This window comes from Rhamphochromis longiceps, linkage group LG5, assembly GCF_057381845.1.
Source record: "Rhamphochromis longiceps isolate RC_006_pf linkage group LG5, R_longiceps_female_GT1.1, whole genome shotgun sequence".
NCBI lineage: Eukaryota > Metazoa > Chordata > Actinopteri > Cichliformes > Cichlidae > Rhamphochromis > Rhamphochromis longiceps.
Window position 1 is genome coordinate 39,260,321 of NC_140561.1, and position 20,781 is coordinate 39,281,101.

Genomic DNA, 20,781 nt, shown 5'->3' on the forward strand with positions numbered 1-20,781 from the left:
CATACCTTAAGTACACATCATTATTACTATTACACTTTATTATGAACGTTATTGACCTGTTCATTGAGTGTTCTTTATTTTTGCTTTGTAAGGGTATATGAGTAGTACATTATTTCAATATTTAGGCAATCAAAGGGAAATTTTCAAATCAAAAATTACATTTAGCTAGTAAATAAAACAGAAGTCTTATCTCTCACAGCGAGTCTGTACAGTAAGTATTCCATGTTGGAAAGCTCCTGCATGTCTGTGATGAGGGCTCCATCTAGTGTGCATGATGAAGTTTTACAGCTCAGTCTGGGTCGATGGACGTCTTTGCTTCTCTTTTTTATTTTGTTCATAAACATTTTTCAGAATTTTACGTGCGGTGCAATAAGAAATTCTGTCATCTTCTCTGATAACTGGAACACCTAACCTGCTGTAATGCTTCTATCACCACACTGTTAATCACAGACTCCACTTGAGCAACTTCACATGAGTCAAAGTTCAAAACAAATCCTACCCTACACTCAGTTCATCATTTGTCTCATCCCGCTTTCTTTCTTCTGATTGGCTGCCCCTCTTAATCAGAATGTTTCATTAGCAAGTGGGGCTTCTGCATTTGCAGCCAGAGCTGACAGAGCTGTGTGCCTGACAGGGTACATGTACAAATCTATACTGTAGGCAAGTTTTAGCCACAAACTCTTCTGACTGCACCTACATAAAAATGTGCATAAGGTCAATTAATTTGCTTCATTTAGACCAGAGGTGTCCGACTCCAGGCCTCGAGGGCCGGTGTCCTGCAGGTTTTAGATGTGTCCTTGATCCATCACAGCTGACTGAAATTGCTAAATCACCTCCTCAACATGTCTTGAAGTTCTCCAGAGGCCTGGTAATGAGCTAATCATTTGAATCAGGTGCGTTGACCCAGGGTGAGATCTAAAACCTGCAGGACCCGGCCCTCGAGGCCTGGAGTTGGACAAACCTGATTCAGACCAAAATCAACGTCTGTGCTCACTGGATAAATCAGGTCAAACCACACTTTTTTAGGTATAGCGTGTGTTTAGAGTCAGTGCTTCTCTGGCACCCTGCACTTCCTGCTCTTCCCTCTAGATTTAAAACCTTTACAGCCAAAGTGAACCCTGAAGTGGCTGCTGAGCTTCTGGTCTCTGGCACCATAGATGAGTGGACTGAGCAGACGTGGAAGCAGGTTGGTGAACAGAAAGGTGGTGAATAGGATTATGGTCCTCTTATGGGGCCAGGCTGTGACTAAAATGAGGTTGATGAAGGGAGAAATGTATGACAGCATGCAGATGAGGAGCTGGACTCCATGCAGCAGGATAGTGTTGTGAGCATTTTTAGCAGAGGCCTGGTTAGAAGAAGAAACTGCCCGAGCAGCACAGAGGACCTTCATGTAGGTGACGATCAAAGTGAGGAAGACAAAAGAAAACAGGAGGACCTGAGGGAGAGAATTCAAGTTGATTTGATCCACCAATCATTTAAACTGAGCCATAAACGTAGAAAACGAACATGTCACCTGGATGACCAGACTTCGTGTCTCATGGTACGGTGTGTTGTACACAAAGGAGGGGTAACAGATGACGTTCTTCGTGAAGACAGAGAGGGGCTGGACGAGGAGGAGGATGATGACATCTGAGATGGAGGGGATGAAGGAGACAGCCCAGATCAGTGCGATCAGAGCGTACGCTCGCTGCACCGTGCAGAGCTGAGAGTGATGGAGAGGCCGGCAAACAGCAATGTAGCGTTCAACCGCCATGCCGGCCAGATTCAGAGGACTGTTCCTGCATGAAGACAGTTAGAACACACAGGTTTATATTTGCTCATGACGTCTGTGATTCTCTCTTTCTCCCTACAGTCTGAGTACAGCTCAGACTGTCTTAAAGTGCACATTGACTGTCCACTTTAATTGAACAAATAATAGCAGAATACTGCATTTCATTTAAAAGCGTAGTGAATATTTTGTCACCCACGCTTCATGTATGTTAACAGTTTTCAGGTGTACCTAATAATATGGTCAGTGGCTATGTACAAACTGTTATACTGTCTCTCGCACAGATACTTACTGGTTGGCTGTCACTGAGATGAGCAGCATGACACAGCAGGGAGCAAAGCTCAGGGGGGTGGTGTAGGTGAGGATCTGCAGCATCACAGTAACTGTCAGCATAATCATGTCATTGATGACCAGGTGGATGTAAAGCACGTACCTGCAGGAGACGGGACAGGAGAGGACCAAAGAGCAAAACGAGGCAACAGATGCAAAAAACAGTCCCAATGTTAGGTAGCAGAAATATCAAATTATAATAACAAACTTCATCCTGCTCTCAGTTTTCTTTGATTTATTATTGAAATTGATGTGATAGAAATCTTGTAGAAGGAAATGATACACCTGGGGTCTTGCTGGAAGACAACACTCTTAAAATAGGTATAGACAAACATCCCATTAATGTAGTTGATGATGAAGCCGAGAGCAAAGGAGACAAAGTTCTTTGTGAAGGCGTCATTGAAGCTGTCCTGGCGTTTGGTTGTGTTCATGTCACACCTCGTCCTGCTCGGACACGACAAACCGAACTCACCTAAAACAGAACGAAAGATGAAACTCAGAGAAACAACTCCACATATAGCACAAGGTTCAAGTGGTGTTTTTCATTCATTGCAACCACTGAGACAAATAAAATGTGTTTTTAACAGAAACTTGATTCTGTTGTTCATGATTCTTTTTCAAATCATGAACAAGAATCATGATTTGAATGAAACTAAAAGAAATGACAAAAGGAAGAATTTCATTTTAAGAAAAACAGACAAAAGAAAAATCAAAACAAACATTGTGTTACATGTTAATAAGATGTAGTTTGGTGAATTTTGCTGAAATATCACTGCCAGCCACCAAAAACAAAACATGTAAAATACAATGAGACAATGGAAGTACATTATGACTGTATAAGTCAATATTTATCACGACCGCCTTTATTGTCCTCCACACTGATGGTGATAGATCCTGATGACAAACTGGACTAAAAATGTGACATTTGGATTCATGTTTCTATTTTCATTCAAGTCCTAGTGTCTAAAGTCTGTTGTGCACAGACACAACACTGGTTCATCACTTGAGTTAGGATTTTTTATATAATGCGTGAACAATTGTCATGATGCTTAAGAAAAGAACAAAAGCTTTCTCTGAAATCGTTAGGTTCAAGGACTGGACTGAAAATAAGTGAAACAAGAAGAGTAATAAGCACTTTTTAGTCACTCTGCAGTTTCAGATGCCCTGAAAAATTTTAAATATCCTGCCATAAACACCACTTCATCTCTAAAGTCCAAAAACTTGTTGGTATTTGTTCATTATTCTTAAAATGATCACCATTCATATGTTTTCACAAAAAAATTCAAAACTTCAGCATTAAAAGACAGCAAACAGCAGATGTAAGTTACTTCTTCCTACTCTTAAGTCTTTAAGCAAAAATGACTTACTTCAACACGACACCGTTCTGGCCTGTGCTGATGTAACAGGCTGTGCAGCTGCGTGTGAGAAGTGAGAGGAACAGGAAGACGTGTGGTTATATAGATTTCGCTGCCGTAGTGATGTGAGATGATCCTGGAGAGGTGGGGAGCTGCAGGCCAGAGGGTGGATTATCATTTACGTTTTGAAAACTGTGTGTAGTTGTGAACTGTGAGTTTGTTTATCAGAAATCTTGTGCAAGAATATTATGAGAGATCTAAATGAGGTTTTATTCAAACAGCATGATCAGGTATTTACAATTCAGAAAACCCACACCCTGTGAGCAAACGCTTTGGCGACAGTGGGAAGGAAAAACTCTCTTTTAACAGGAAAAAAGCTCCAAAAGAACAAGACTCAGGGAGGGGCGGGGCCATCTGCTGCGACCAGATGAGGTGAGAGAAGGAAAACAGACATGCTGTGGAAGAGAGATTACTAACTGCAGCTGGTGAGGGTTAGGGCAGGTATAAGCACCTCCTGCAGTTTATGTGTTATTCTCACTCCCAAAGCGTAACATTTTACGCTAGGTGACAAATCGTCAACATATTAAGTTTCCGGCTACCCACCACGTTCCGAAATGACGACCTCGGAAAAATGAGAACTGTCTGGACTGAATCTACATGTTTGCTCTTTTTCTTCAAATCGCTTAGAAACACGCTATTTAACGTCATTAAAGCCCTGGTTAAGATCAGGAATAAGGTTAGGTTTAGGGCTGGAATACAGGGCTATTACCGAGGGAGCGTCATTGCACTGGATTTCAGCCATAACCCGCCGCGTACCATAAGAACGCCGAAGGTCTCCTTTGGTGTTCCTCAGGAACGCCGCGGGACGTGACAAAACGTCGGCATGTTACGCCTCGTGCTCTACCAGCTTCTGCTATATTAGGAAATGACCTGTTTCGTCCAGTTCCTCTGCACGAGAACAGCTGATACCTGGTGTTTTAGGAATGATGCTGATCTGCTCAGTACTGCTGACATCACTGTGGTTAATTTTAGGGTCACTCACTTTAAAACAAAACAAGTATTCTTGCTTTGACCTCTGACAGTTGATTTGTGTTCCGACACAATTATATAAACTTTATTCATATAAAAATGGTTTTGCAGTTAATTACATATATATTTTTAAATTATTGCCCTTTTAGATACTTAAAGCATTATTTTATTCAGGATTAGTTGTACAAGAATAAAACATCACAACTACCTTTATGATTTGTTTAAAAGTTTTTATAGACAAATTTCACAGTGTTTCGGTCGCGCTTTGATTCAGAAACACACATGGATGACAAAAAAATACAGATTTCACTGGAAATGTATTAATCTGCACATCAGCCCATGCACTTTGAGCTTTAATTATTATAGATGTTATTTAAATCTATCCATCCATGAATGCATGACAAACAGGTGAAACAATGATCACACAGTGGGCTGTTTGTGTGCAGCAGACTGTGGTCAGGTTGAGCTGAGATTCCCTGATTGTTTCACCTGAGGGTTCATTTTCTGTGACGCCAGCCTGAGCAGAGTCACGCTGTGTTTGTGACAGGAAAGGTATCGGGTCCAGTACTTCCTGAACTGCTCATCACGAAAGCCATAGATCATGGGGCTCAGGAAGCGAGGGATGATGTAGACAAGCAGGAAGAAGATGTATCGAATCTCCAGGCTCAGCTGAGGGAAGAGAGAGATCAGAGCCGCCTGAAGGGAGGGAACCACAAAGGCGAGCATGCACAGCAGCAGCTGAAACAAAAACAGAGTGTAGATAAAGCTGATTTATGCCTCTGGACTCAGATATTTTCAGATATATGTTCCTTTAACTGTTCAGGGGATGTGGTAAAAGTAACAATAGGGACAAAAAAGGACAAAGAGGCAAAACTGGCTTCTTTGTAGGTTGCTGGTTGCACCGGCAGCGGGCAAAGCCGGGTCTTCCAGATTTTTCTCCACAGCCACAGTTCCAGCTCCAGCTGGAAGGTGTTTCCAGGACAGCCAAGACATGGTGTTCCAGTTCAGATTCCCAGGAGGCCAACTGCCTGAACCACATCAACTGACCTTACTGTAAAGAGGATGCAACATGGAGGAGCAGCAGCTCTACTCCAACATCCTTCCAGATCTTTAAGCTCCTCACTCCATCTCTAAGGCTAAGCCCATGCACCCATATGAAGCAAACTCATTTCAGCTGCTTGTATTCATGACCTTACTCAGATTTCATTGCCATAGCTGAAGGTTATAATGTAGATGGACTAATAAATCAAAATCTGTTCCAATGCCCACATTGCTGCTGATGCTGTTCCAGTCCACCTGTCCAACTCACTCTCCACCTTCCCATCACTCATGAATAAAATCAGGTTCTCAGACCGATGAATTTTCGCAGTACACCAGACTGGTGGCTCTGGGGAACTCGGCTGTAACCCTTCTCCAAATCTACAAAACAATGTAGACTGGACGGTCAAACTCCCACGATGCCTCCAAAAGTCCCACAAAGGTGAAGATCAGCTCTACTGTTCCATGGCCTGTTTGAAATCTGCATTGCTCGTCATGGATTTAAGGGCAGAGCCTCCTTCCCATCAGCCAAAAACAAACTGTCCCCAGTAAACTGAGTAGTACCCTGATAATTGGAGCAATTATACAACAGTCTCAGTTTTTTAAAAATGGCACCTTCCACACTCTGTCTCCACCTCCTACTTGTTTGTTGTTTTGGGAATTTTCTTTTAAATTCAAGATAGAATTAAGTAAACGGTTTAAAAATCTCGTTGCTCTTCATCACACCATCTTTGAACATTTAAGGGGGAACTAGTGATAAAGGCAGATGATAATGTTTGGTGAATGGTGTCAATTCATAAATGCTTTTTCATGGTGTGACACCCACCTGCACCCCGTGAAGCAGCACAGTGTTCCTGGCTCTCTTCACAGAGACGAGGCTTGTTGAGACAGCCTGCGCTGTCAGCATGATCTTACAGTAGGTGTAGAGCAGCGCAAGGGCCACAAAGGAGAGGTAAGTCCCGTCAAACACACAGTTCTTGTAGTAAATGAACTGGTCACGAAAAAGAAGTGAGTGGTCACAAAAAATCTTGGTGTGGAAGAAACTCGGAGGCTCCTTGACGATCGTGATGAGGAGGTCGGTGATGGGCGGGGTGATGGTGAGGATGATGATGACGCAGATGAGGAGGAGAGTGCGAGGGATGTTACACATCTGGCTGTAGTGCAGAGGGAAACAGATGGAGATGTAGCGCTCCACGGCCATGCCGGCCAGGATGAGAGGGGTGGAGCGAGTGGTGAGAACCGCTGTCATGATCTAAGGATGGGAGAGGAGGGTGGAGGGAGAGCACAAAGGTTAACAATGGTGTATAGTAGTTAATTTGTAGATCACAGAGTTATATTCTTCTTTACTACCTGTTGTGGATTATAAATCAATAATAACAGTATTCATACTGATCCTGTGAAGATGCAGCACTGTTTTCCTTTCCTCTGTTTACATTAGATGGTCTGTAGTCAGGATCCCATAGAAGGATGACATGACATGCAAAACATATGTGATGGGCTTGACTGATGCTGCTGTGATTTACCAGAAGGCAGCAAACAGAGGCATGGATCTTCCTGAAGATGTAGCTGATCACATAGAGAGCTGTCACCAGGGTTAGCTGCAGAGCATCATTGATCACCATGGAGATGAACATGATGTATCGCGGGTTCTCGTAGAAGAGACTAGGGTCAGAACAAAGAGCTGAGAGCTGAGAGACAGATGCTGTGGTTTATGTTTGTGTGTATACCATATCATCACATGCAAGTTTTCCTACTTTGGATTCATCTGCTTATTTTTGAACATTTTCCAGGAAATGTTTCTTCCTTTTCTCTTTTCAAACCAGTTTAGGCTTTTTATTGCTAAACTGGAGATTAAACTGGACTAATGCAGCGAAGCTGTTTTCACATAAGAGCTCTGGACTGAATTTGCCCTTACTCGTGTGTTCAAAGGGTCACCTCTGGATGTATTCTCAGTGCTGAAAATGCCTCATTTGAGGTGAGGGTGCTTCCTCGCTAGAGCATTACTTTTATACCAGAGTAAATAATATCAAACAGACTTTTCATGCAGCATTATACTCGAGACTCAAATCTTAAATGTGTCCAACATCTGACTTCTCATGTGCATCTTTTCTTAATAAAAACATTTTAATATGGAAGAAGGCAGAAGAATGTAACCTTTGGGAGTTTTGCTGTCCTCTAATACGTTTTTGTGTATCCCTGAGGCTCTGAGTACCTGTGTCGTTGGAAGGTGTGCACCATGCTGCCATTGATGATACTGAGGACCAGCCACACCAGCATGGCCACTATGTTCTTGGTCAGAATGCTTGAGAAGCTCTCCTTAACACCTTGTGTCTGGACAGAGGTGGTGTTTGACACCAGTGGGTAAAGAGGCCCAGTGGAGGTGGAGTTCATGACCACCATCTCCTCCTTCTCACTGTCTGAAGGAGCAAAGAAATAAAACCTACAATTATACAACAGTTATACTAATGAACTTCTTCAGTTATTAATTACACACTGCATCTTTAATTAATGATAAATCTTTGATCAATAGTAAAAAAAAAAAAAAGACACATTTCTGGAATATGTTAAAGTACATGGTATGGATATGTTTTATTATTATTATTATTATTATTATTATTATTATTATTATTATTAGCACAAGTATTATAGTGAAAAAGGTAACGCTATAATAACATTTTAGAATAATGAGGATAGAAACATGTTAGCCTTCACACACCTGTGCACAGATCTGCTCTTTACAGTAAGGTCAGAGGTCATTTCTAATTCTGTTCTCTCTTCTAAAAAACAAACAAAACATTTAGGAGTGCAGGAACATTGTTTTTGTGAGTAACTCAAACACAACATAAACTATGTTCATATGCACACACTAAGAAAAGAGAGATTGTTAGATTTAAAAATCATTCTGTTTCACTGCTGATACATCAACATTATACATCAACATTCACATTTTATATGTTAATATCATCAGAGAAAATATACAAATGAACAGAAGAAAAACCTTTTTACAACTTTCAGCCTTTACAAACCAACAAAATAGGAAATATTCATATTTAAAATATTGCATTAATGTATCCTAAAGCTTTGATAGAAAGAGATGGCAATCACAGAGTGATGTGCAAAGACATTAAACAGACAGACGTCAGAGCCTCTCACCTGCTGACTCCCTGACTGGGCCTGCTGGCTCTGATAAGCCCCCTAAATATGATCCGTCCTCTACAGGATGATGTCAGATGACTAATTTCAAAACTGGAGCTTTGAGTGGTGCAAACGTCAGGACATCACTGTTGTCATGCAGCCAGGCAATTACAACATGTTGCTGTGTTTAATGTAAAGACATTATATCCATGTCCAAAGCTGCTGAAGACCATAAAGTCAGAAAAAACCACACCAAGATGGAAATGCTGGAAATTATTTTGTCACAAAAAGAAATCATGTCTGGGTCAAAATGCAGATTAAATCGAGACCTTTCATTTCGATCATTTAACCTACATCATGATACAACCCTTAAAAGTTTCACTGAAAATTAACATTTTGAGCTTTACTCCAGAGATTAATGATAAAAACCCAAATAAAACATCCAGAGTACCAAAGCTTGTTTTTGTATTCCTCATCATAGTCATGAAGTGGGTTTATCTGGATATATTCTATGACATTAATGCTCAAATTGGGATACATATAAATTGTTGCTCAACAAAAATAAGATTTTGGTTTTAGAATAATTGACTCAGTATTATATTTTCATTCAGTTTGATATCTCCTGTGATGAGGAGTCAAAAATGATGTGACTTCAAAAGCACGTAGCTCTAATTTTAATTTTTGTAATATGAGGGTAAAATTATTTTTTGTATTAAAAAAGCAGATTTTGAGGTCAGCTGAAACTTTTTTTAAAGGTTTTATCAGATGGTTTTGATCTTGCTTTTCCTTCAGGCTGCATTTGATTTCATTCAGTGTCCCATTCTGCAGTTTCAGTCCGTGAGACGGTGGTGAGCTGGATTTGTGTTAGAAATATAATCAGCAACATTATTTTGCTTGACTGACTTCCTGCTCACTGCGAGTCTTAGCGAAGGATTAGAAAAAGGCCAACATTGGTTATCAAGTAAACCTGGGCAGGTGTTAGTACACCAGGATGACCCCAGGAAACCTGCTGCGAGAAACACAGATTTCAACATGTTACGCAGCCTTTCTCTGTAAAATAAATATAAACCGAGACATCAATAAACTCAGAATGTTTTCATTCAGTAGGTTTTACAGCAGAGAATAGATTTTGCCACAAGGTGGAGCTTTTTTCCATTGAGACTGTACATGTGGGAGAGGTGCTGCTCGGTGTAGCAGTGTCAACAGTATCCTGAAGGATAAATTAGTCTATGTGCTTCCTCTGCATGCTGGGTTTGGAGTTTATCTCTGTCACTGAAGATCGGTGCCACATTTAAAATGGTTTGGCTTAATGAAAGTGAACACAACTCTTACGAAAAGTGTAGCGGAAAAAGAAATGTGCTGACCTCTTTGAGGCGTCTGTACTGGAGTCCAAACTGCAGCTGAAAAAACAGAAAAGAGTCTGAACTGTTGCTAACACAGAAAAAGTCAGTGCTTCATATCAAACCATAAAAACATTTTTTATGGTCTTGGGTAATCTGTCCTTTATTCTCCCACACAAATGAGTTTTTTTTTATCCCTAATTTAATTTGTTGGGACGTGGCCTCCCCAATAAGCATTCGCTCCTTTGAACAGTTTGTTTTCTCCTTAATCTCTGAGACATTCACACATTCAGACCACATGAAATTAGATATTTGCACTTGCCAGGATTGTCAACATAAAATACATTTTTATGTATTTATTTTTCACATTAAAACATTGCAAATTAAAGGTTTTCTTCAAGCACTATACAAGTCTTTATAAGTGGTCTTTGTCCTCGGGCGTTACTTTCTTCACTTTGTTTCTGCATCTGTTGCTCAGAAAGTACATCCTGAGGTACTCCCTGAACTTCTTGTCTCTGACACCGTAGATGACTGGACTCAGAAAACGGGGCAGGATGTAGACGATCAGGTAGTTTGCAAATCTGATTTCGAGGATCCGACCTGGGAAGATGATGTGCAGGACCACCTCCACGCTAGGAGAGACGTAGGAGAGCATGCACATAGCCAGCTGGGCCCCGTGGAGGAGGATGGTGTTCCTAGCTTTCTGGGCTGATGTCTTATCTGTGGAGAGGGCTCTGGCTGCAAACAGGATCCTCAAGTAGGTGACGACCAGAATCAGAAACACACAGGAGAAGTAGATGATATCAACGGCTTGCCTTTTGTACACCAGGATCGGGTCTTTGAACACATTCTGGCGCAAGCAGAACACCGACTCATGAAAGAAGCTCAGAGACTCGGTTGCAAGTGTTACAAACAGATCTGTAATATCAGGAGCCACACAGATAAACCAAATCATCCCGATGACGATGTAGGTCCTCCTCACGGTGCAGATTTGGGTATACCGCAGAGGTTCGCATATAGCTATGTAGCGCTCGATGGCCATGGCAGCTAAGTTGACAGGGGTGTTTCTGGTGGTGAAGACTGCCACCAGGATGAAGAAGCAGCAGAAGGCGACGTTAATCTTGTAGAAGATGTAGCTGAGGATGAAAAGCATGATGGTGACAGTCAGCTGGATGGCATCGTTGATCACCATGTGGATGAAGAGGATGTAACGAGGGTCGTCATGAAAGGTCTGAAGGAGGAAACAGAAGGAGTGAAATGTCCTGTGCTGTGATACTTCTGTGTGACACTCCTCGGTGAGTTTGGTGTAGAGGCACATGAACCACTTCTCCATCTGATGCATTCAAACTTCACTGCAAATTTCCAGACATGCACATTAATCGTGAACTCCAGCTTTAAATCACAGCTGTGGACAAAAGTTTACCCAACGAACAGAGTCACAGCGACCTCTATAGAGAGGCAGCTGAGAGGAAGCAGAATGACTCTGTGCTTAACAGCAATAGAGATTTTGTTCAGACTATTGTAGAGTTTTGTTTCTCCATGGACTGAAAAGAAAAGAGTGACGGGCGTAAGTAGAGTTTGGGGGGAAAACTGCCTCAAAAACAGTTTTATTAGCTGCGGTTTCATGTACTCCTTTTTTCTAAATTCCATAAAAATAAAACGTCCTCTGTTTTTAGACACATTAAGGACGAATAACAATAAGAAACTTTTACAACCCTCCAAATTTTTGTATCACTCACTCAGCAGCAGAAATAATACCGGCCTTATCATCAAATATGGAGTGAATGGAAAAAAAAAACCTTTACAGGTGCCTGATGTCACTCACGGTCAGCTTTGTCTTTGCTGCTGTTGTTAGTACAAAATGCCTTCAGTGTCTTACTGGAGTGCAGTGAAGCACACACTCTTGAAACAGCAAGATCAAATATCAAAATCTCTGCTATATCTATATTTCAAACATGCTTTGTACGTGTGTTTTGGTACTTTCTTCTTATTTTTTTGTCACTGTTTTTCTCTATGTGTTGACCTTATAATGACATCTTTAAATTGTTTTGTGTAATTTCCTGTAAGTATGCACTAAACAAACATTTATCAGTTCATACATGTGTGTGACGTGTATGTTCTGTGGGCGCTGCAGGGCCAGTCAACTAAAATATCATATTAATAACATGTTTTGGATTAATAATTATAAATGACAGGATAAATAATAATATGTGACAAATAAGCTGCTGTGTGTGTGTGTGTGTGTGTGTGTGTGTGTGTGTGTGTGTGTGTGTGTGTGTGTTTACCTGGTGTCTAAAAAACGTGACCACCAAGGTGCCGTTGATGTAACTGAGTGTGAGCCAGACCAGAACCACGATCAGGTTCTTGACAAACGCTGTGGTGAAAGTATCTCTGATGAGCAGCAGCTGATCCAGCAACGAGAGACAAGAAATTCAGTTTATCTGCTTCTGGTGTCTGTTAGCACACACGTGAAACAGGAAACGGAGAATAACAGCAAACAACATCTTCATTGTTTATTTGGGTGATAGTGGCTGGACTGAATTTTCCTCTTGTAGCCTTGATAAAAGTACATTTTACTGAGCAGACTTTCAAGTTTTAGTAATTTGTTTACACCATAAAGTAAATCAACATGAGGATTTTATTTAAATATAAATAGATTTATATTTTAACTGATATAATTATTTACTGGCGCTGCTTTACTGAACCTGATAAGGGACGGTCATGTTGCCTCTGAGACCCAGCAGTGAGCTCATTCTTCACATGTGAGACCTGAGGGAGGATGGACGCAGACAACACAATACCTGTTTAAATAACTCATCCTAGTACAACTACATTAATAGTAGTATCATAATTTTAATAATCAGTTTAAAAAAAAAATCTTGCATACCACGATTTAAAAAGTGGACACTTTCCCCTAAAATAAAGGAGCTGTGAGTTTTCCAATTTTACTGCCACATTATTATGAATTTCATACTTTGTTCTGAGTCTGTATTTTAGTCTTAGCTGCTGATGCTTTAACAGATCAGATTTTTTTTGATCTCCCCCATTACCTGTCTGACATGAGCGTCGGCCAAAACTCAAACCATTCTCAGTTATTCTATAACTATAATATCATACATGTTAACAGCAGATTCATTTAGGTCTGGGTCTGTGTTTAAATAAACATTTGATTAAACAAAAACTGCCATGCCCTTTCCTTTTCATCACAAAGTTATAAAATTGTGGTTTTATTTCAGTTAGTGCAGTTTTATTCCATATAATGTTAATAAATGTCTACCTGAGCACTCAAAGGGCTTTATGCAAATTGCTTCATTTACCCATAAACACACTTTCTATCTAACATTCACACACATTCAAATTGGATGGATGAATCAGAGCAACTTGGGGTTGCTGCCTCTAGAATGGCAATATTAGTAATAGTAGTAATACTCCATTACATGTGAATGACCTCAAATTTTACATTTAGGTAAATAATATTTAAAACATTAAATTAGAATATCATTTAAAATATAGAATATAGTTAAATCATATAAATAAAGGAACAGAGTAACTGCTGCCATGCAAACAAATTCACACTGCAGAGATTTTAATGAGGACCTACCTGAGTGCAGGTGAAACACAGAAGGCAGGCAGTGTGAGAGCGGAGCTTTTATAAGCGTTTCAGTGTTTATCACAGGAGGGAAAGCTTCCTGATGATGACAGTGATGGTGCTGCTGTGATTGCTATGGTCTCAAATATGAGATTTGAAAAAAAAAATCAAATGGTTAAAAAAATAACAGAAAAATAAATGTTAATCTCTGTCAGCTGTACCAACTCATTGCTTTTACTGTAAAACAGGGGTGGGGAACTCCAGGCCTCAAGGCCCGTGTCCTGCAGGCTTTAGATGTGTCCTTGATCCAACACAGCTGATTTAAATGGTTAAATTACCTCTTCAACATTTCTTGAAGTTCTCCAGAGGCCTGGTAATGAACTAATCATTTGATTCAGGTGTGTTGACCCAGCGTGAGATCTGAAACCTGCAGGACACGGCCCTCGAGGCCTGGAGTTGCCCACCCCTGCTGTAAAGGGACCAGTCATGTATAATCCCCCAACAAAGGCCAAGTCTGAAGCATGAATGCTCTTTGTCACAGTTTCTTAAAAATATATGAATCAGTCACAGCAATTTTCATTATCCTTAATTTATAAGATAAAAAGGCCAAAAAGAAGAGAAGAAAATGAAGCATATTCTGACCTAAGAGGACTTTATTTATTATTTATTACCAAAGCATGATGCACAGTAAACCCCAAACTAACCTCTGATCATTGAAGGCTGGTGGTGAGTATTTTCTGCTTTACTTTTAGTGTTTTCATTGCACATTAACATGGAATTTATAAAAATGTTTCATAATTTCTTGACTAATCCCAGTGGATATTTTCTTTTCATTGAATAATTATAAGCCCCCCCCCCCCGGAAAAAAGAAATATGCTTTATAAAATCAAGCAATAGATTTTATTTATTTATTTGCAGCATAAAAAACACAAATTAAGTTAATAATAAAGTTTTATACTGTTGCAGATGTAACATTAAGTGAGGCCTTTTTAGTAGTGGTGTTTTCTGGGTGGGCGATTCCTCTCTCTTCTCACACACGCATGCACGCACGCACGCACGCACGCACGCACGCACGCACGCACGCACGCACGCACACACACACACACACACACACACACACACACACAGATGGTGTTGGAGGTTACTGTGTGGCATTGAAAAGGCTCAAACATTCATGAGTAAAAGAGCTGTTACAGTACAGCGCATTGATCTGTGAAAGACATTCGATGTTTCAAACACAGCTTGAAACTTCATCAAATCACAACTGCTCATATGTTCTTTACTTTCTTTGTTAAAATCAAACCTCCACCAAACAAGTTACTACAGGAAACTGCATTCATTACACTTCAGTTCTAGCTGCAATAAAACTGCTAAGACAACACTTGTAATCTAAAAATCTAAAATTAAAACCCCAGAAAAAGTTAAAATTATATAACAAATATGGAAAACAGCAAAAAAGGATATCAAACAACAACACAGTAATTTATAGTCTGCAAAGTATTTCCAGTCCAGTAATGCAGTAACAGTACACACTAAATAAAGATTGTACTTACCCTCACAAACAACATGCTCTATTAGATTGTAGGGAGTGCAAGGAATTTATATAGATGCCAGTGTTTGCACGCCGGCTTCCTCCATCTCGCCAAGAGGTTTGGAGTTAGATTGGATAATCCCAAATGATGTTATATGCAGTGATTGGTTGTTTAGTCTGTTTGGTTGCATCATTATTTTGCATATTTGCCCACTTCTGGTGCACAAAAAGTTCCAGGATGAAGAAAAAAATTCAACACAGAAGAAAAAACAAAAAACTGGAGCCACATCAAAAATGAGTTGATCCCCACAGACTCTCACTTCAACTTCCTGAAAGGACAGTTTTACAGTCTGCTTTAAAAAAAGGTTTCATTCCTGGTGTGGAGTTTCTCCCTTTATAAACACGGTATGTTGGGTGACAATATTTTCTTTTTCTCCTGTTTAAAAAAAAAAATCTTAACAGGCATGTCTGCTAATCAGAGTCATTAAACTGGACTTTGCATGTTTATGCCACTGGTGCAGTGTCACTGTGCAAATTGTTACTGATTTAACGTTATTAGATATATTTGTGGTTTTGTACTCTTTTACCTGAATCCTCATGCCATGAGACAAATGTTTTCAAAAACATCATCGTCATCATTTATTTATATAGCACTTTAAAAACACACCTGGTAGACCAAAGTGCTGTACAATACTAATATGCACATGGTAATAAAACCAGAAATAGCAATAAAAAAAATAAAAAAAAAGTCAGTTACCCACAGAGTTAAAAGCCAGGGAATAAAAATAGGTTTTTAATAAAGACTTAAAACTGGCACTGATGTAGCCTGTCTAACATGGAGAGGAAGGTTATTCCAAAGCTTCGGCGCTGCAACAGAGAACGTTCGGTCTCCTCCAAGTTTCAGCCGTGACTTTGGGGCCGAAAGCAGCAACTGCTCAGCTGACCGAAGGGAACGAGTGGGGACGTGGGGCTTCAACAAGTCAGACAAATAAACAGGTGCCAGACCATTTAGAGGTTTAAAAACCAATAAAAGGACTTTAAAACGGGTCCTAAATTCATAATTCGTCACCTATGAGGTGTTTTCAGTTTTGCTCATCATTGAGTGTTTTTTAGGTCTTAATGTCTTAAACTTATACTTTCTTTTAAATTTTTATTCGTTTTGTTTCTTCCCCACATGCAGTGGGTTTTCAGGTGAAAGTAAAAAACTTGCAGTTCTTATGGGATTTGGGGAAAAAATAGACAAGAGAAAATAATTTTGTACCTTGGTCTGGATGTCAGCTGATTTAGCTTTATCTAAACTTTTACAGGTTCCACTGATTACAGTAGGTGCGAGTTACGAGCTGAGCTGCTGGTTCCTTTGTTGCCTCTCTTTTTGTTTGGTTTTCATGTTGCTGAGTAACTTTTGTTTCAAGTCTCCTGAAGCTCTCAGATTGAGATTTTTGATAACTGTGAAGGTGTTTTTCTTTATCATGATGTCTTGTGTGGACATAAAAACCTTTTTATATTTCAGATCATTATTATTATTATTATTATTATTATTATTATTATTATTATTATTATTATTATTTCTATTATTATCATCAATAAATATGTTTTGGTGGCATAAAAAACCAAAACGTGTTAAAAATGTGTTACTATCAAAACATTTCCCGACCTCAGGATAAGTGTGCATTTGACATACCTGTAGGAGAAATTTGATTTGCCTTCACTCTTCAGAACAAAGCACATAAAGAGCCTGCAAGGCTTTATTTGGTTAGGACATAAATGAGCGTCATTTGAACATGAATGATGATCAGAAATGGTTGGTTGGTTTTAGTTTACTGTAATTGGCAGTTTAGAAACATACAAACATATTTCTGGCAAAAAACACAAATTTCAAAAGAAGATGTGCTACACCTAAAGCTGTTTCTGTTTGGGTGGATCCAGAAGAAAACAATAATTAGATGAAGAAAGACTGATGAACCTCAGTCTTTAAAACAGAATAAAGCTAGTGATGTTGTTTTGGTGTTAATTATCAGAGTCAGGCTTTGGTGTATAACGCTGGTATCTTTTCAAGTACTTTCTGAATGTCTTGTCCTGTATGCCATAAACTGACGAGTCGAGCCAGAATGTGAACGAGCACTGAGATTGTGTAGCGAACAGTCAGCACTCATTTTGGGAACAACCTTGTCAAACCACTTAGTATCAAATCACAAATCAGCACCGTTGTTTACAGTGCACTCAGTTTCTCATCCACTCATCTTCTTTAGTTTTTTTTAATTCACTGTGTTTATGCACTATTTACCTTCCCACTGTTGCCAGATTGCTTGCTCATAGGGGGTCATCTGATTGTTGGGGTTTTCCCTGTTTTTGCTGTATTGTAGGGTCTATACCAGGGGTTAAATTACCTCTTCAACATTTCTTGAAGTTCTCCAGAGGCCTGGTAATGAACTAATCATTTGATTCAGGTGTGTTGACCCAGCGTGAGATCTGAAACCTGCAGGACACGGCCCTCGAGGCCTGGAGTTGCCCACCCCTGCTGTAAAGGGACCAGTCATGTATAATCCCCCAACAAAGGCCAAGTCTGAAGCATGAATGCTCTTTGTCACAGTTTCTTAAAAATATATGAATCAGTCACAGCAATTTTCATTATCCTTAATTTATAAGATAAAAAGGCCAAGAAGAAGAGAAGAAAATGAAGCATATTCTGACCTAAGAGGACTTTATTTATTATTTATTACCAAAGCATGATGCACAGTAAACCCCAAACTAACCTCTGATCATTGAAGGCTGGTGGTGAGTATTTTCTGCTTTACTTTTAGTGTTTTCATTGCACATTAACATGGAATTTATAAAAATGTTTCATAATTTCTTGACTAATCCCAGTGGATATTTTCTTTTCATTGAATAATTATAAGCCCCCCCCCCCCCGGAAAAAAGAAATATGCTTTATAAAATCAAGCAATAGTATTTATTTATTTATTTGCAGCATAAAAAACACAAATTAAGTTAATAATAAAGTTTTATACTGTTGCAGATGTAACATTAAGTGAGGCCTTTTTAGTAGTGGTGTTTTCTGGGTGGGCGATTCCTCTCTCACGGCAAACGAGGTACCTTCTCACATATTTCCTGAACGTCTGGTCTCGCAGTCCATAAACGATGGGACTTATAAACCGTGGTATGATCTGGACAATGACAAAGGAAGCAAATCGTATGGGACTTTCCCGGTTTGGGAATAAAAAAAACAAGCTCTGTTCAAAAATGGGCCTCACATAATTCAGCATAAGTAGCAGCACCTGAAAACCATGAAGAAGAATAGTGTTTCTGGCTTTTTTGATGTCACCGGTTAGTCCCTTGGCTGCAAATATAATCCTAGCGTAGGTGTATATGAGTGTGAGCCAGACCACGACAAGACAAACAATGTGTGAAGCGTCCCTCTTGTTCTGGCTGTATGTGCTTCTGAACACGAAATCTCTAACGCATCTCACTTTAGAGTGAAAGAACTGCAGAGGCTCTGTAGCCAGGAGGATGAACAGGTCAGGGAGGATAGAGAGTGCACTGGCAGCCCAGATCAAACCAATCAGAATGTAGGTTTTCTTGACTGTACAGATCTGCCCGTGACGGAGAGGCATGCAGACGGCGATGTAACACTCGATTGCCATGCCAGCCAGATTTAATGGGGAGTTGTGGGTGACGATGATGGAAATGATCAGCAGGATGATGCAGTAAGGCACGAAGAAGATGTGCAGGGCGTAACTGATGATGAGGAGAAGAGTTGACAGGAAAAGCCACATCATGTCATTAATCACCAGGTGGATGAAGAGAATGTAACGAGGGTTTGAATGTAAGATCTGTAGAGTAAAAACAGTGAATCCACACATGTGAGGGAAACAGGGTCCTTTTAAAGCAATTTGATGTTTCTGCAAATGGGCAAGAAAAGATTTTCACTACATGGTACTGAAAGCAGACTCTACGGTTAGCAATAACTGACACAAAGTATTACAATAAGGATTTTTAACTATTCGAACTACTTAATATTGATTTAATCACATTTTCCTGAAATTTTACACCTTTAAAAAAAGCTTCCATGTTTTCCAGAAGCAGATGATTTTTATTTTATTTCAATAATTCGGAGTAAAAGACTAGATTTAAAGGCATGCCTTGATGCATAAAAATACACTATTTGCAGAGAAGCACACTGTATCAATATTTCCTAATGTCGTTTTTTACATAGAAAAATCTGAAAATGAATCACAGTGAGAGTGATAAACTACTCTTTTTTCATGTATCGCTTAAGATTCAGAGCAAAACCAGCACACCAAAAACATGAACGCATAAATATATAATACAAAATACTACTGTACATATGCAGTCAGGCAGCAAATACTGATCTTTATCCTTTTAAACAAAAAGAAGAACGAGCTTTGCCATTAGATTAAACTCAAAACAGGTAAAACTCTGCATCCGTTTCTTTAAGCAGAACAAAACAAAGTCAGAAAGGGTTTGCATTTAAGATCTGCCCTGTGCTGCAGTAATAATAATCACAATTTTTCATGATTTGTACAACAATGTACGAGTTTATACCTGATATTTTCTGAAGGTGTGGATCAGGGTGCCATTGATGTAATTAATGGTGATGCAGAGGGCTGCAGCTACTATGTAGTTGGTCAGGAGGGGATTCTCCTCATACGAGGTTAGAGTGGAAGAGAAATTGACTGAAGACAAATTCATGTCTGACACGACAAATCCTCCCAGTCTGAAATGACACACACACACACACACACACGCACGCACGCACGCACGCACGCACGCACACACACACACACACACAGAGATGGTGTTGGAGGTTACTGTGTGGCATTGAAAAGGCTCAAACATTCATGAGTAAAAGAGCTGTTACAGTACAGCGCATTGATCTGTGAAAGACATTCGATGTTTCAAACACAGCTTGAAACTTTATCAAATCACAACTGCTCACATGTTCTTTACTTTCTTTGTTAAAATCAAACCTCCACCAAACAAGTTACTACAGGAAACTACATTCATTACACTTCTTCACTTCAGTTCTAGCTGCAATAAAACTGCTAAGACAACACTTGTAATCTAAAAATCTAAAATTAAAACCCCAGAAAAAGTTAAAATTATATAACAAATATGGAAAACAGCAAAAAAGGATATCAAACAACAACACAGTAATTTATAGTCTGCAAAGTATTTCCAGTCCAGTAATGCAGTAACAGTACACACTAAATAAAGATTGTACTTACCCTCACAAACAACATGCTCTATTAGATTGTAGGGAGTGCAAGGAATTTATATAGATGCCAGTGTTTGCACGCCGGCTTCCTCCATCTCGCCAAGAGGTTTGGAGTTAGATTGGATAATCCCAAATGATGTTATATGCAGTGATTGGTTGTTTAGTCTGTTTGGTTGCATCATTATTTTGCATATTTGCCCACTTCTGGTGCACAAAAAGTTCCAGGATGAAGAAAAAAATTCAACACAGAAGAAAAAACAAAAAACTGGAGCCACATCAAAAATGAGTTGATCCCCACAGACTCTCACTTCAACTTCCTGAAAGGACAGTTTTACAGTCTGCTTTAAAAAAAGGTTTCATTCCTGGTGTGGAGTTTCTCCCTTTATAAACACGGTATGTTGGGTGACAATATTTTCTTTTTCTCCTGTTT

At 39.6% G+C, this 20,781-nt stretch overlaps 4 protein-coding genes across 4 annotated transcripts; all 4 read right to left on the bottom strand.

Moving 5' to 3' along the window:
* Positions 1-1,045: 1,045 nt before the first annotated feature.
* LOC146670613 (odorant receptor 131-2-like) lies at positions 1,046-2,529 on the bottom strand. The gene is made up of 4 exons (XM_085408078.1): positions 2,384-2,529; positions 2,061-2,201; positions 1,514-1,778; positions 1,046-1,435 (listed from the first exon to the last, which is right to left on the bottom strand). Exons 1-4 carry the CDS (start codon positions 2,527-2,529, stop codon positions 1,046-1,048), a joined length of 942 nt encoding a protein of 313 aa, XP_085264204.1.
* Positions 2,530-4,938: 2,409 nt separating this feature from the next.
* On the bottom strand, positions 4,939-7,920 carry LOC146670614 (odorant receptor 131-2-like). Its single transcript, XM_085408053.1, has 4 exons — positions 7,733-7,920; positions 7,044-7,182; positions 6,347-6,772; positions 4,939-5,220 (listed from the first exon to the last, which is right to left on the bottom strand). Exons 1-4 carry the CDS (start codon positions 7,918-7,920, stop codon positions 4,939-4,941), a joined length of 1,035 nt encoding a protein of 344 aa, XP_085264179.1.
* Positions 7,921-10,410: 2,490 nt separating this feature from the next.
* On the bottom strand, positions 10,411-12,748 carry LOC146670615 (odorant receptor 131-2-like). The gene is made up of 3 exons (XM_085408054.1): positions 12,701-12,748; positions 12,281-12,400; positions 10,411-11,226 (listed from the first exon to the last, which is right to left on the bottom strand). Exons 1-3 carry the CDS (start codon positions 12,746-12,748, stop codon positions 10,411-10,413), a joined length of 984 nt encoding a protein of 327 aa, XP_085264180.1.
* Positions 12,749-18,117: 5,369 nt separating this feature from the next.
* On the bottom strand, positions 18,118-19,825 carry LOC146670616 (odorant receptor 131-2-like). The gene is made up of 2 exons (XM_085408079.1): positions 19,679-19,825; positions 18,118-18,945 (listed from the first exon to the last, which is right to left on the bottom strand). Exons 1-2 carry the CDS (start codon positions 19,823-19,825, stop codon positions 18,118-18,120), a joined length of 975 nt encoding a protein of 324 aa, XP_085264205.1.
* Between the last annotated feature and the right edge of the window lie 956 nt (positions 19,826-20,781).